At 36.8% G+C, this 17,653-nt stretch overlaps 1 protein-coding gene across 4 annotated transcripts in view; it reads right to left on the minus strand.

Annotated features, from left to right (window-relative positions):
- Positions 1-17,653, minus strand: part of ZZZ3 (zinc finger ZZ-type containing 3) — a 56,940-nt gene that overhangs the window by 29,068 nt on the left and 10,219 nt on the right. For all 4 annotated transcript variants that reach the window (XM_048944587.1, XM_048944589.1, XM_048944586.1 and 1 more), the window contains exons 2-3: positions 3,874-4,030; positions 775-2,333 (exon numbers count right to left, since the gene is read on the minus strand). In XM_048944587.1, the coding sequence (XP_048800544.1) occupies positions 775-2,282 (1,508 nt within the window). In that variant the 5' untranslated portion in view covers positions 2,283-2,333; positions 3,874-4,030. The remainder of the gene's footprint in view (positions 1-774; positions 2,334-3,873; positions 4,031-17,653) is intronic.

Genomic DNA, 17,653 nt, shown 5'->3' on the forward strand with positions numbered 1-17,653 from the left:
AAACATTGCAACTACAAAAGACGCAGAACTCAGTAGAGCAGTACAAAGACTGTTCAATAAAATCAGGGCCAATTTACTATTTGAAGACAATTTTTTTCTATGTAGACTTTCTTCACTGAGAGAAGTATACTTCTGTTTTAAGAATCACTGTCACAGATATCATACATTTACAATTACCACAATTCTACTTACAGATACCTAAGTAAATGTAAAAACAAGTCAGTGCTCTTTTCTAAAAATTAGAATGTACACATTTGCATTTAAATGCAAAACAATGCAGGTGTAACTTACTCCAGAGGAAGTTCTCAAACTGCTACAGTTAGTAAATTCATCTTTCTTAATATGGTAATGGTCTTTCCCATGAGCAAGAAAACAAGGTATCTAACCTTAAATTCTACGTACAATAGAATGACAAATCTTCAAACTGTCTGTGCTCTGTCACAGGCATTGATACGTAACTGAGCTCTTTAATTAGAGAGTTATTAATCCTTTGGTTTTGCTTCCAGCTAGTTTTCTAGAGAAAAAACGAATGTGTTTCCAAAAACAATTTCTGTCCAAAGAACTCACATCATGAGAGATGTATAAACCACATTGCTGTACCATACTGCATATTAAATAGTTTAATTTTGTTTGAAGTAGAAGCAAGAAAGAAAAATGAGTACTGAAGAACACAAAAATTATAAAGCAGTTAAGTTTTTCTGAAAGTACTTTAAATACTTATTATGTATTTTATAAGACAAAAGCAGAATTCATGGTTACCATAGTTACACATACTCTTTGTTGTGTTTCAATGCCACATGATCTGACTCAAAGTAATACACATCAGGCTCTTCCTCCTCATCCTCTGCAGTGTGGTTGTTGGCACTCTCTTTGGCAGATGGTACATATCCAGCAACAAGCCTAGCCTCTGAAAATGGCTTTCTTAGTCCGTCACTCCCATTATCTGTATTACAATTTCTCTCTTTTTCATTCTGTTTAATCTCTTCAGAATTTTTGGGAGATCCATTGATATTATTAATACCTACAGGTACATTCTTTTCAGTGGGACTAAGATTATTTTCCTCAACTTGTCCATTTTCTCTACAAGGAGAGTTATTTTTAGTAGGGCTACTTCTGGCAGGAGCAGCCCTTCGTGGTGAAGTTCTCAATGTGTATCTGTGTTCTTGAAGTTCTGAAATAGATGTCATCTGAGCTGAAACACAGTCCAGCAATGAAGAATGTGGTTCAGGTTCACCTGAGATTGATGTACTGTCATGATGAGTATTCGGGTTGTTGGTGGTGTTTTCAGCACACTGTTCCTTAGAGGCACTGCTATCTCCTACTACGTCTACTTCCTCCTCAGAATCCCTCAACAAAGTTGACTGGATTTCAGAAAAGGACCCAGTAGCTGGCTCATCTGCCTGATTAGCATGCTCCTCAGGCAAACAGTCACTTATTATTTTGTGGTCCTCTAACTTTACCTGTTCTTGAGAGTTTGTGCAAGGCACATAATGGTCTACAACACCGTCCTCCTTGCTGCTATTAAGCAACAATGAAGAATGGGCAAATGAGTTTCCATTTTCTGCTACTGTTTTGTCCTTGGTTATACAGGAGCCAGCACTGTTTTGCTTAGAGTTCCCATCAAACTGACAGTCATCACAGTTTAGAGAATTTGAGTCTCTCTCACCAACTCCATTGACAGTCTGATAGCCTGTGATTTCTTCAACTATTGCAGAATTATTAAATCCCTCTGCACAGATATTCACCTTTTTAACTTCCCTTTTGTCACAGTCATCCAATATAAGACATCGACAAGCTCTCTTAGTCCCAGGAGAGACTGCATCATTGTCCGACACTAAGCTTTTACGCTCCAAAGATTCCTTTTCTGTTTTAGTAGGCAAGTCTTCTTCTGAACTGTTGGGTACCTCTGAACGTAGACAGCGTTTAATTCTTTTCAAAACTGGTGATACAGGTTCTCCTTGTCTTTTCTCACAATTTTCCACAGTTTGTTTATCAACATTGTCTTTTTCTGAAGTAGAGAGTCCTCTCTTTCTAGGGCTCACCCATGATTCCCGAGCACTCTGTTGTTTCAAATCAGTAGTTCTTCCACCATTACTTCCCTTCTGAGTTTGCACAGAATCTGGCCTCTTCTTTGGTGACCTTGACCGTACTTGGGGATGGGGTGAAACCTCCTCCGGATGAGCAATACTACGATTTCTTAATGTTCGACCACAAAAGTTTTCATCCAAGCCATTTAAACCCACTGTTGATCTTGTAACACGAGTAGATCGAGAAGCAGCCATACTATGGCAAGTCCCTAAAGTATGTTCATCCTGATCCACTCATTGGGAAACCTTAAAATAAAAAAATCCACAATGAAAAAAATTATAACATCCATAGAACATCCAAGAACATCCATAGAAAAAGCAATTCTGAAGAACATATTATCACATCTATCTAGTGTCAAAATAAACATGTCTGAGCTATGTATTAACACTTCTTCTGTGCCAAGAAATTAAACCTGTAAAAAAATAGTTATTTTTAATGTCGGAATCAGAATCATAAAATCATTCACTGGTTGGCAGGGACTTTGAGAAGCAACCTGCTGCTCAAATAACATTCAAATGAGGTTACATAAGACTACATCCAGTTGGGCCTTGAAAACCGTTACGTACAGATATTCCACAGCTTTTCTTGGTAACCTGTTCCAGTGTTTGACCTCACAAAGAAAATATTTTTTCTCACATACAGGTCAGGCCTCCTCTGTTTCAATTTATGATCACTGTCTCCAGTTTTTGCACATTTACATCAATGAAAAGCCTGGCTATACTGTCAGTATTTTCCTCCTCTGAGGTACTAGAATGCTATCTACCAAGTTCTCTCCATTTTTAAACTTTCCATGCAATTGGTTGGATGAATCATTACCAACACTGAAGTAAATTCAGACTCAATGCTAAATTAAAAACAACCAGTTTGAAAGTGGATGTATTTGAGCCTTCAGGATGAAAAGCGGGAGTACTCAATTTGCCCAAACTCAAAATAACATTTTTCATAAGCATCAGTTTAGTCTTGTACCTCTTCTGTTCATTTCATCTTTAAAAAGTCAACATATCAAACAGCACTTTACCACAAATGTCATAATATACATGATCATCAGTAGATTCACATTTGTGCATAATTGTATTGCTTCCCTCCTCCATATAGCCAAATTCCTGATTTCAGAGACCCGCTCAGTTGTCATATGATGTGAAAACTTAAAATTTTAAGTACAGAACCAAACCTTTTATATGTTTATTTTAGGAAGGCTTAAATGACAAATGGAAGAAAACTGTTTCATGAAGTTATTTTCATTTCAGAAATGACTTATGTCTCATGAAGAGACATAAGTGAGAGTATAAATTCTCAAAATTCTACTACTTGGTGTCATGTAGTCTTAGAGCAGAAAAGAGAGAATAGGACAAGAAGGATACACCTCTTAAGCAATTAAGTTTGACTCTTAAATTAACAACGTTGTCTGCTTGGTGTTCCTACTGTGTCTACAGTGCTGATTTCGTACTTATACTTCATATGCATGAACCGGTGCTTATACACCCCCTTTTAACATACAAGCTCATTGCTTTCCAGAGTGCATTCTCATTTGTGGACAAACACAAATGTGAAAGACAAGGCCATTTAGATACTCCACCTACACTGCTCTACCAATATACTCGAGGATTAGTAACTGATGTTCAAAATGGATACCATTATAGTATAATAAATAAAAAAGCCAATGTACATTTTGGCAAGTACTTATTGTCAAACTTGTATATTATTTCTAATTTCTGACAAGACAAAAATATTGTTTTGCTGTTACTTTCTAAAAATCTATTACTTACAAGAAAATAAAAATCTTACCATTGCAAAATTAGAAGAAATATAAACTTCTGATGTTTCACACAGTAGACTCTCACTGTACCACCTCAGTAATATCACACACCATTGCTGACATCCATGATGTTATGCAAATGCCTTTTTACTAGTTTACGCCATCACATTAGCAAGATTTTGAGAACTGTTGAGAAAAGGACAAAGGACATCAATAAAACATGTAAATTACTTCATTAAAATTAAGAAAAAGACGCCACAGTATTTAATAGGAGCTCTTTTTTAAGAAGCAATTACCAGCTTTAAGAGTGCCCCACATACAGAACAGTATGTTATAAAGTAATTAAGAATGCTAATGTGAAATGCAAATTGAAATTTCAAATGTAAAATATCTTTCTTGGATTAAGTGATTCAGTATAGCTCACCGAAGATGTGCAACAAAATGAATTCACAACAGAGCCCCACATGAATGCGTTCAAGCCTCAAAACATACTTCAAGAGACACAAGAAAGCAAGTAGTAAAAAATATAGTTTACTGTAATGAATTCTGAAATACATAGTCAAATATAACTAGACACAGAGTGAAAAATAATTATTTCTGCTATTTAACTTTTATCTGCTGAGCAGAAAATCAAGATCTACAATGACTTCAAATCCCAGAATTACCCTTAATAGGCACGCTACAAGTGAACAATTTCCCAGAGTTCACACTGAATTTATTTTTCTCACAAGGAAAATACCACCATTTACTACCTTCTTAATAGCAGAAGTGAACCAATTCTGATAGTGAAAGACAGAAATAAATCTAACGATCCAAAAAATTCTTGGCACTTCGGGTTTTCTCAGATTTGGGCACCAGTGCCAATGCCCAACAACTACAATGAGTAAAAAAACTTGGAATCACATCTAAGAAAATCCAGTACTATGGAGATGCTACAGCTCACTGTAGAACAGAGGTTACTGAATTTTTCTTCATATTCCATTGACTTCATAAAAGTAAACTTCTTTTCATACAAAGCAGAAACTTCATGGTGCAAACCACAAGCTGACAAGCTGCTCCATGTTTTTCTTTCCACACCATTATTACATTTGGATTACAGATGTACAAAGCCTTGTGAAACAGACTTTTTATTTTGAGCCTAATTATGATTTCTATTGGTCAGAGTATAAAATGAATTCCCTATGAAGTTGGCAATTCAAAACATAAATTCAAAGGAAGTGCAGAAGAGTATCTGTTTGTATATACAAATAAAAATGAGTATCTATTTGTATTTACAGAATTGTTTCTAGTTACAGCAAAATTAAATAATGAAAGATACTTCATTAAAGATACAGTGATGATACGTAAGTATCACCAATTCTTCTATCTAGATAATGAAATCAAATGAGATTTCAAATATTCAGTTGAACTTCTGAATTTAACAAACAGTAGGGAACTGTCAAAACAAAAGACAAATACAGAATGGAGAAGCAAGAAGGCAAAGAAAAATATTTAAAAACACAACAGGCAAATTACTGAAAGGAATGAACAAAAAGGAACAGTTGCCATCTAACCGTAGCAGAAACACATCAAGAACAGTCACAGATTAACCCCATCAGGAGCTCCACCACACACAACTGCAGACTATCTTTTTTGCCTCCTTCATCAAGTTTCTTCTATTTTTCATATTGTTTGATATTCTCGGTTACTTAAGCCAATATACAAGTTCTTTATAGATCCCTTTAAGTGACTGGAAAGACACCCAACTGCAAAAACACAGACAGGTTTTGGCAGCCTTACAGAAAACAAACATCATACCCCAACAAAAATCCCATAGCTCACTAAGTTTGGTAAAATACAAAATACAGGAAAAGCATGAGACAACATACAACTGTTGAGTCAAACAGAAGAAGGCCTAATCTCAAAAAACGTAATTGCCAGTCCATAGATTTGTGTAATTTGTTTCAGGAATGGCTGAACAAGCAACACCAGGCTTTCCACAGATTTGCATATTTCATATCCCTTCCAATTTACTTTCCTCTAAAACAACCCTGTTTTACTCACTGCAGGAAGGAAAGCTTCCCTGCTGTGCCTTGTTGCCTTGGGGAGGAAAAGAGGACTTTTCAAACAGCAAAAAGAATACAAATATCACATGAGGAGAAACCATGGGGAACAAAAAAGTTTTTACTCAGTTGGGATTTTTTATTTCTTTTTGAATCTGCTGGGGGAGGGGGGGGGGGGGCAGGAAGTAAAATTTTAAACAGGCAAGGCACACTGAAATGGCTGCACCTCAATTGGTGCTTAAAAACCAGAAAACAAAAAAATGACTTGAAGATAAATTATTTATGTTTCACAAACACAGTAACTTCTTTTTCACCTTGAACAGCTATCTTTTCCATGACTAAAAGTCCAATGCAATCATAACTTAATGTTTTGGACACCACTCTTGGAAAAATGTGTGGAAAGGGAAACTTAATATGATTTTAGGTTCAAGCTTTTCTTCAGAGAGTGAAATCAATTTTTAATGAAGGGAATATCACAATGGAGACTCAAACTCTAAAGACAGAATCAGCTAAGAAACAGCACAGTCTGGTATGTGCAGTCTACTAGAATGAAGGAGTGAGAAGTCACAGATGTATGCAGAATATCATGAAGATGAAGACAAGGCTTTAAAGTAAGAAAAAGTCTGAATTTGTCCCTTACTGGGAAGGATGGGTAAGAAGTCAGACAGCAAGTGCTGCTACTGAAACCTCACAAGGAGTGGGCATACATTAATCAGCGTGGCACTTGGACACAGCAAGACTCTAATTTGCTTACAGAAATTAATACACTTTATGTACAACTAACGATTTGATAAGAACACAGAATGGCATTTCAGGATATGTGTTTTAATATTTGAAAACCTTTGAAGTGTTACACAGATTTACGTGGACTCCACTGATACAAATTCTAGTTAGATCATTATTATTTAAATTAACCAGAATCCTTTTTAGTAAAGGTGCAAGCTGTGTGTATGAAAACCTCCAGCAACAGAAGACACAAATTTATACATACATGGATGACAGCTGAGGAAAGCAGAATGAAGAAACTTCTTCCTACATACGTAGAATAAACCATTTCCTAACTGGGTTACACCAGTACTTGGAATGTGGGATCCTAGTACAAGCCAATAGTTTAAAGGAAACCCAAGAACTAAGAAACACATGCACAGTTAGAGAAAGTATGTTCAACACAGATCTAAGCAAGAAAAGCAATATCAATGAGAAGAGGTCAATATGAAAACATGTGGGCTACATCAGCAAACAGGCCCAAAAAGGAGCAAAGCAACATAAGCTTCTACTATTATTGTGTGGTGGTGCTTTATGTATTTGGATACATTAACATTATATACAATATCTTAAAAAACAAAGAACTAGACAACTCATGCCTGGGTGGCAGAGCATAACAAAAAGCTGCAACAGTTGCACAACCATAATACTGCATGCATGGTGATAAAGATCAAAACTTTTTCAACAGCTTGGATATTACCACTGTAGATTCCTACTAGCAGCAGGGCTCTCATGTCCCACGCTGCAGTAAATTCCAAAATGACTTCAGAAACAAAATCTATTATTTGTTTAGTTACCATTTACATGAACAAATGTGACACATACATAACCATCCTCTTCTGTTTCAGTTTCCTTCTGCTCCAGATGTGTGGGATCTTGCCTGCCACTGCCTCAAAGGAAAACTGCAGAATTTTCTATTTCAGTTCTAAGACCCTTTGATCACATTTCTTTCTGTCATCAGAACCTGAGAGTCCTTAATGTACATCCTTTTTCAAAGCATTGTATTTTAATATTTAAAAAAAAAAAAAAAACACCTTGCCAGATTTTACATTATCTTTTCCAGTTTCTAACACTTCAGAAGAAGCATCCCCCTGGCACACATCTCTTTAATACCAAAATACAGAATGTTTTCTGGGGAGGAAAAGAAAATGAGAAAATCCACACCAATGAAAGTAATACGGTGTGACTTCAGAGTTTAAGACCGTGTATAACTTAGTGAGTTTGACACAATGTCCACCTGATAATTCTGTATCTCATCCCAATCTACTTCCCTAATTTTGAAATGCTACTTCCACTGACCTAATTTTTTTTTTTAGCCTGCTGCTACAGTGTATGGAGCTATTAAAATAAGTGACTTTTACACCAGAGTAAAGAAAAGCCTGCCATATTTCTGAGCCTGTAAGTGTTGTCGCTTTTCTTTAGAATCTCTCAGAAATCACTCTGGATCACTGGCCACTATTCACACTTTAGGACAGAGCAATGCACCAAGAGCTTCCCACTGGTGTATCACTGTGATGATATGAAACTGGTTGCCAGAAGTGGCCTTTTGCAAATCTCATTCCTGAATCTTCCGCCAAGATACAAAACAGAATTGACAAAAGCTAAGTTTAATCAGACCAAGCGCGTGTAACTCAGTCTCCTACACTACAGTGGTTTAAAAAAGCGTAACATTTACCACAAATTTCTGTGACTACTGTCAATTACATTGTACAATCAATGAATGTACAGATGTTATAGTTATGAGGTATACCAGAGAGCTTGGCTACGTAGTTATTACACCAAAGCAGAAAAGACAGGATGCTTACCCACATCCTTATTCACTTATGAAACTCCAATGGAGTGGATCTCCAGAAGAGACCCTTCCCTCTTGGTGGTCAGCTCTTAAATAGGTCTAGGAGAGGTGCAGCCAGGCTCCCCTCCTTCCAGCAGTACAGCTGAATTGCCTTCACCTGTGCTCCTGTGGCTGACCCATGGCTCGCCTCAGGGGATCAATCAGAGGTTCAGGCCGTGATTCAGCAGTTCCCATACATACATGCACGTTAGAAATTGTTAACCAACTGCTGTATGCATGCGTTACAGATGCACACAATCTTCAGTAGATTTAGTAGCAGCAGGACTCATATTTGTTTGCGAGAGGAGTGCTATTACATCTTATGATTTTGCATTTTCCACAGAATATTACATGAAAGGAACCATGAATAGGCTTTTGTGTTCTCACTGGCTGCATGTTTCCCATGATTACACCATTTGCCTTCTCTTCATCATCTATACATTCCAAAACACATATTCAGAGACAGAAAAAGCAATCAGCCTGTAAATTTTAAGCTTGCATAGCACAACTGAGATACAGTGCGTCTCAGAAGAATACTAAAGGATCACCTAAACTAATAAATACAACTGCGGCACCTCTGTGCTATAAAACAGCAACTCTTAAATTCCCTGTAAAGCAGCAGCGTGTTGTTTAGAACATTTTCAAACATGACGTTTATTGTACCTATTGTAACTGTAGCTATTCAAGTAAACAGAATCTAATCACTTACAGAAGTATTTGCCCAAGACGAAAACTATCTCGAACAGAAGAGAACCTTCACTGACCTCAAATTATCAGGACTTCAGTTTCTCCTCAAAAATAAAGCTTTTTGCCTCCTAGCAAAGCAGTATTATCAAATTAGGGATCAATTCCATTTAACAAATTATATTCACCAGTCTCTCAAAACTAAGTATGCCAGCATCTCTTCCTACAAATAACTACATTCGCAAGAAATTAGCTTTCAGAAGAACTCATAATATTTTTCTGATTTACACTGTATCAAACACAAGCAAATAATCTACACCCACAGACAATACAGAACAATAAGATGCATAAAGCTATAACGTAAGTCTAGAAGAAGCAAGAGTAAAAATAAATACATGTCATGAGCATATAAACAAGAGCTTAACCTCCTCTTCTGTACCATAAGCAGCTTTTTTTTTTGCACTGTTTTACACTGAACTTTGATTTTTAAACCACAAATGAAAGAGAAAGGTCAAAACAGCAAGTTACATGTGAATGACTAGCAATGCCCATCTGTCCCTTTGTAATTCTTCCAGTCTGCAGTAGTTTATCTAAAGGCGGCTTCCCGCATTAGGGAGGACAGATATGACAAAGGCATAATCCCTTTCCTAGGCAAATTCTAAGATAAGGTTGCCAATTTATATAAAAGCAAGTATAAATTATGCAGGTGTAACTACACAGCAGAGCTCAAGAAAGCACTCTATCAGATTTCTTCTCCTTATAGACAAGCCCTAAACCACTTTCAGTTTCTTGTATCTTGGCCAAATTAGATTTCGAGCTGAAATCATACACTGAGGCATCTGCCTTGGATTGCTATTCCCACCCTGCTGCCTTTCACCTCAATTTTCAGTCAAAATAATTAGTCATTTCTGTGCGCAAATACAGAAGAAAAAAACAAACACAAACCAACCCTCCTACTGGTGAAGAGACTGCTGACCTTTTGTTCAAGGAATTTGTCTACCTCCATTCTTGGTGAAAGTGGGAAGAAAGCTAAGGGGAATGTTAAACACACAGGGAAGGAGAGCAGTTAGATCAACAGAGCAAGTGGACATTGACAACTGGGTGAGGGAGAGACTGGAAATCACTGATAACTTGTAGAGGACAGAAAGCTTGCAACAGAACGGGAGAGAAACCAGAACTGGGACCAACTGGGAGCAGACAAGGAGGGCTCCCAGAACCTGGGAGCTCACCCACTCACAGCTGCACACACAGCACCTCAGCACGTCACCCCGTGGATTTGCCACATGTATTTGTGACAACTCTGTAAACACAAATAGTTGTAGAACTGTATTATGAAATGAATCTAACAATAGCTCAAAGATGAAAGCATCAGCTTCCCTTTTATCTTTTCAGATGTGTCTAAATGGATAAAATGAAAAGATGCGAGCTCTGTGAGGTGCTACCAAAGCCACAGGAACAATAAACTAGATTCCACGCTTTAATATACCTACTACTGCTTCATTTTAATTCACAGGAAAAATGCACAAAATTTCAACTACTATAACATCATCTAATACAAATTTGCAAATTAATAAATAATTGCATTCAGCATGACTAAGGACAGTAGCCTTAACTAAACATTCTTACTTTAATGATGGTAAGTTTAGTAATTGTTGTCCAATACCATTAACTTCTCAAGAAAATTAAAAACAGACTACACCATTAACTTCAATGTACCCCTTAAAAAAATCATATACTTAACCATGTTTCTTGGTTATCACTGAATATCCTTCCTACCTCATTTATCTATTCCACAATACCATCCCAGTGAAACTCACTGCTTTTCTTGTGAAACCTTTCAGCTGCTGAATAAACTTGCTGTTACGCAAACAAAACCACCTATGTGATTAATATCTCAGATACAACAGATTAAACAGGCTTTTGGAAAGCAGCTCATTAAAAAAAATCAGTAGCAGTGATTTGGTTATAATAACATTTTATTGAAATATTATTCTAGTAAAATAGACTCCAATAGCACTGAATTTCTTAACTGCATATTTACATATCAATAAAGCAAATAAGAAAAATGTGGTTTATTTTCTGTTATTTCTCTAACACACAAAAAATACTAAGCATATAACAAGATACCATTTCCCAATTTTCCCTGCTATTGACAGAAGTTATCAAGAAGTTAATAACAGTGTTAATAGTTTATTTTTGAAAAGAAGTTGAAGGAAAACAGTGCTGTCTGACTTCCTTAAAAGCCCCAAGGCAAGCTGTAGCACCACTGCTCATATGTATAGAGTACAACATTAGAAATGCCACTCTGATTCACTTTCAAAATAACTGCAAGCATGCTACTTTATGAAGTACACTGTAATGCTTGTACTGCACAAAACCATGTATTTTTATCCCAAACGATTGTCAGTCAAAGGCATGTATTTGACACACATCAGTAAATACACATATTTTTTAATACAGACTACTACAGCATCAGCTACATAAGCCTCTGAAAACTACCATAATGACAAAGACAGAAGTACAAGACAGAGCAGTAACACATACTCACAATCAGGTATTCTCCATGTGTTGTGATTGAAAGCGCCACTGCAACAAATGTTAAGGCAAATACCAAAGCAGAATATTTGGGAAATGGGAGCATGAAGCACGCAACCTAAAGGCCCTTCAAGAAAGTTGGAGAGTGGCTTTTTACAGGACCGTGTAGTAAAAGGACTGAAGATAATGGCTTTAAACTAAAAGAAGGAAGATTTAGACTAGATATAAGAACAAATTCTTCACTATGAGGGCAGTGAGGCACTGGCGCATACTGCCTACAGATGCTGTGGGTGCCACAACCTTGGAGGTGCTCAAAGCTAGGTTGGATGAAGCCCTGGCAGCCTGAGCTGGCAGAGTGTCCCTGACACGGCAGGGGGTTGGAACTCGATGGTCTTTGAGGTCTCTTCCAACATAAAACATTCAGCGGTTCCATGATTCTACTCTATGATTAAGCAAATTGTAGAGTGCAATCAAATACACAAAGTCAAGTCCGTGGCCCACAGCAAGCATAGAAAAGTCTGTTTTCTGCATTAACAGTCAGAGACCATGCATCTGCTCAAACACTTCTCTGATACGTCTCTGTGCTAGAACCTTACCACTGCTGCAGTTCTCAAAATAGTGATTTGTGGCAAAAAATCTTTTTACTCTAGCCTTGCAGATAGAATAGAATTTACTTTCATTGCCTCGTGTTGTTTGGTCTAATACAAATCACAACTGCTGGTTACACTTAACTAAATATGACAGCTTTGCCTTTGCAAATAGTCTTTCAAAGTAATGTTCTTCATGAGCTGAATGTATCAGTTACCCTGAGAACAAGCCTGGCTCACTTCAGTAGCCCCAAGATTGCCACAAAGCAAAGACATTTTCTCTCATGCCCTACCATCCTGACAGAACAACAGATACCAGCACTTACAAACAGCATCTTACTCTTAAATTCTGATGAATTCCTGTTTTGCAACTGACAATTAATTTATTAAGCAGACAGATTTCATAGCCATCTACAGTTCAATCCTCATCCTTGCTCAGGTCTCAACATAAGCCTCTTGAATAAGACCACTGTGCATATTTTAGTCTACATGGATTCCTGAAATTTCCACTTAAAAGAATTTGAAGTTATTGTAAGTGCATTAGTAACTGCATTTTTAAAGCTCTTACAGTGACCAATCACTTCTTGTTTCATTGTTGCTCCACATCTGGTCATAGAGAAACCTTTCAGAATGAACACTATTACATATCCTTTCTTCTCAATTCTGAATTGGTCTTGATCTTACACACACATAAGACAGGAGTGCTTGCAGTTCAGCTAGTAGATTACTTTGTGTAGCTGCTTGTCTACATCCAACTGCTTCCAGATAGCATAGCTAGCCAGAATTTCCTTGATTTAACTGTACAACAGAAGTCCATTTTCCTTTTTTATTTTAACATACATAACTTCAATAGACTGTGAGAAGTGTAATTTTGTTTAGCTTGACTGCAATTTCGCTTTCTCTTGCTCTGCTCAAAGTCTTGGTAGATCAGTATATTCAACTGATGAATAACATACTGTTTAATTTCCTGAATTTTCTGTGTTCTGCCTTGCCTCTGCTCATAGTATTAATTGGAAACACATAAAAAGTTTGTCTGTAATGCACTCACATTTAACATCTCAGTCTTTTTGTTCTGCTTCAATCTCAGTATGAAATCAGCTACCATGAAAGCTCAGCCAAAAGAGTAAAGTTTTTGCACAATACGATCATTTATCAGCTGTTTTTTTTCCCCTGGTAGCTTATTAATTTGCAAAATAGATACATTTTATAGATTAAAAAATGCATTTCTAAGCCTTTCTAAGATTTTATACTGTTTTTCTAAACCTACCATTAAAATGCCAACACATTTCTGAAATACAGTTTATTCCCTCAATGTTCTTCCTGTTTGCTTTTCTCAACTTTGTGATACAAGGAATACCCAGGTATTCTGCTTTAATTATTATTGTTCTCCAGCGTTATTTTGCTTTGCAATAGCCAGTTTATTAATTCCTGTACTTGCAAAGAGGAATTCACTTTCAAAATTCTGCTCATTGCTCAAGCATAAAATGAAAGACTGCCTACAAAGTGCCAAACTCCTCCCAACTGTATTATTCCTTCCCACTTTATAAACACTCTCAATACTTCATCATGCACTTTCTAAATACACACCACGTTTCACATACTGAGAAGCTGTACTACATTTACAGTAGAGCAAAAAAGACTTGCCTGTTACTGTCTAAGCACATGTACGTATCTCTTATCTGTGCACACAGGTACCCAGATCCCTTTTATGTTAATTGAGTACCCACTTTGAAAACTTCACTTCTTTAGAAGCAAGTCTATTCTTCTACACGTTTTTATTTTCAAACATCTTTCCTCACAATGAGGCAGATCAGAGGCCTGTGCAGTCAGTACCTTGTCTCCAGCAACAGGTGTAAGCAGAGGCCTAGGGAAGAACCAAAAACACAACGCCTTTCCCACTTCCAACTACTGTCAGTTCAGAGTCCTCCCAAGCCACGTGTCATTTCTGCCCGTGTGATAAATTTCAGTGCATTTCTCTTCCACAAGAGAAGAGATTCCCTGTTGTTCCCTGAGCTCCCATAATTTGTTAGCACTCAAGCTAACGCACCGGCTGTGTTTGTAAAGGAGAGATCTGATATTTCTTTTTTTTCTTTTCTTTTTTTTTAAATGGATATCAAGATCCATAATCTGGCAAAAGGAAAGAAGTAATGATGAAGGATTAGATACCCAATACAGGCACTCTCATGACAATTTCCATTTTAACATACAGGGATGACACTTTTCTGTTTTACTCAGTTTTACCATCAGTTTCACTTTTTTACTTCATCTGTACACATTTTTTCAGGAATAAAGAAGAAAAGATCCATAGTATTATCAAGGATGGAAAGCTGCTGCATAAACAAAGTATACCTGTGCTACAATGGCACAAATGTTTCAAACGAATGCAGTGAGTACCAGTAATTTTATGTTACACTTTCGGTTTTACCTCCTCTAATAGAAAGTAAGACCTCAAGGTTTTAAATGACACCTTGGCTTTTGTCACTGTATTTTCCTGAAGCTCATTTCTGACACGTTTGACTTTCCATCTTTGTCTCAAGATGACAAAACTCATGACTAGAGTAGTATTTCACTGTTTTCCTATTTCATGAATTTTTAATTCAATTGTGCAAATTATGATTGCACTCAGTAAGATAACAATTTGAGAATTTAACCCTATATAGAAGTATGTCTGAATATGCTGTCTACAGTTCTTAATAATACAAGTTTCCAAGAAAGAAAGATGGATTCAAGTTCCAGATTCAGCCACTAGAGAGTTTCTCAAAGCACAACAACAAAGGGGAAGAGCTACAGTCAACCTTCAGCATATTCTACCAGACTCAGGCAACAGGAAGGAGCTGTCAGCAGCCAGGTCAAAGAGTGAATTATATAGTTTCCGTATCTATCCTAAGCAAAGGCAAATGGATTGTCAGAGTTCAGATACCTTCCCTAAATGGCTGATCCATCACACCAACGCAAATGTGTGCTTGCAGTTCCTGCTCTCATGTACGGCCTTTGCCCCTGCCCTACACACACCTGTCTCACACACTGCGCGCTGAAAACCCCAACTTAAGAAACTGCAGAAATCTTAGACTAAACGGGGAAATTATTTATGTTGAACTTAGATTAGCTTGTACAAATACGTTGTAAAGAGGAAATTTTCTTATTGTTCTCCCAGTGAATCATTCAGTTACACACATTCAATTAAAATGCTTATTTCTTACAAGACTGAAAACAATGTGATCAGCAGTTCTCTGAATCTGCCACAGACAGCTTGGAATCTTGGCAGTATGAATTTAAAAACACTCAATAACAAAGCCAGAAGTCACTTTCATTCAATTTGACAAACATATTCACATTTGCATTTACACAGAAAAAATATCAAGCACAAGACTATGTTGCTCTCTTTTAATAATAAACTGCTTACAGTTTATTATTTGCCAGTGATGTCGCAGAAAAGCCCTTCTGATCCTTTCTAAAGCATAGTGCTTTTCAAACTACTGTAAGAAATTTAAGAGAGCTATGTCAAACCAAGTGCTCTGCTTATTCCTTTCTTAGTGCCTCTGAAGAGCTGACATCAAGTATTAAGCAAGGATTAACCTGACAAATTTAATTTACATGCCATCCATAAAACTGCTTAGCTTTATGATTTAAAATATTACCAAAACCCTGACTGCCAGTTCTTACAGAACATCTGCAATTATTGTCTAATACTAAAGCACTTCTCTATGAATAACTGTATTACCTACAGCATAACGCTGCAAACATAAAAGAGGAAAAATAAACACAGGAAGAATACAGCTCCTAAGAGCAGCTCTTGCTATACTTTGAATACACAAAGTTCTCATAACTCAGTGACTAATTCTCTCCTATGGCAATAAGCAATTAATTACATTCCTTTCTTGATAACACAAGAAGAAAAAACGTGAAAATCCCAGACGTTTAATAACTAGTTTTACTGTATCTAGAAACGCAAGAGGTACTGAAATACAATGATCATGCAGGGCATAGCAGACCTGAGGATTTACCTGCTGTTTGTTTGCAGAATTAATGGATATTTTATTTGGCTTACTGCCCTGCTGTTCTGCACAGAGGAACTGTCCCAAACCTCTGATCATTCTTGCTGCACTTTTCCATGCTAAGCCTGGCAGATGGATCAGTGCTGAATAAAACATTCAAAGAATGGGCTGCATTATATGCCATGGATTTTTTATTTTTATTTTTTCTTTTACCACAGAACAGTCATGTTTTATGTTATGAACTCTCCCCAGTAGTGGTCAACACTACTTACTTTTTTTTGACGGCTTGTGAAAACTATTATGTTTTATATTATGAATGATGTTTTTACAGAAGCATCTATCAGAACACTTTTCAGAGCAGTAATAGCTGTCTTAAAGCCAGGGAGGTCTTTTTTTTACTCTTATGCATTACCTCACATTTCTGAAAATGAGATTCTGCTTCTATTTTATCCCCCATTCAGTTCTGTGAGATCCTTCTATAACTCTGCCTGTAGACAGTGATGAAATCAAGTCATCAGACTTCTATCAGCTCTAGATTATTATCAAGGCTTTTTCTGTCATCACTGAAATAATGTTATCAACATATCACTGCTCTAGAAGTATTTGAACAATTCTAACTGTATGCTAACATTTCAAACACCTGCAGATTTTGCACTGCACAGAAAAGAAAAAAAAACAAATCCTTAATGCCATCATGAAAACATTTAATGCAATGTCCAAAGGAATACATGCATTCTCTCAGCACAGGTTAAATTCTCAAAGCACAGGTTAAAGCCTTCTTTTTACAATTATGTCTATGGGATCTATAGGAAGAGCACATATAATCAGTTCAACGAGTCACAGATTAAACCCTGACATTAAAATTTCAAATCACTATTTACAATGAAATTAATGCTCTATTAACACAAACACTACCCAACTTTGCCCAGCGGGTTCGTAAAATGTTTGGACTGTTGATAAATGTCAAGTCCCATGACTGACAAATTTGCCTGGATTTGCCAGGTGAGGTGGGTGCTGCTTCCTCCTAGGAATGTTACATGCAGACTGTTTGGATTGCCTTTGTTTAATTGAGGAAACACTAGAAACATTTTTATTCACTCTCAGTCGAGAGGAAGAGCAACCCTATGGTATTTGTGATTTAAACTGAAGAAGTAAAATTGTAAGCATACGTGCAAGTTAGCAGAATAATTAAAAATACATGTGGCCATTCCAGGAGACTACTCTGAAGACAGCATTTTCATCAATAGTGGATGCTATGATTCAATGCAAACACACTTTTTTTTTTTTTTTTTTTCAGCTGAGCTCGTATCAGAATATGTCTTAATTTAAACAGGTTTCCATTGCTGTGCCTAGCAGGTAACTTCCATGAG

The sequence above is a fragment of the Lagopus muta genome, chromosome 5, assembly GCF_023343835.1.
Source record: "Lagopus muta isolate bLagMut1 chromosome 5, bLagMut1 primary, whole genome shotgun sequence".
NCBI lineage: Eukaryota > Metazoa > Chordata > Aves > Galliformes > Phasianidae > Lagopus > Lagopus muta.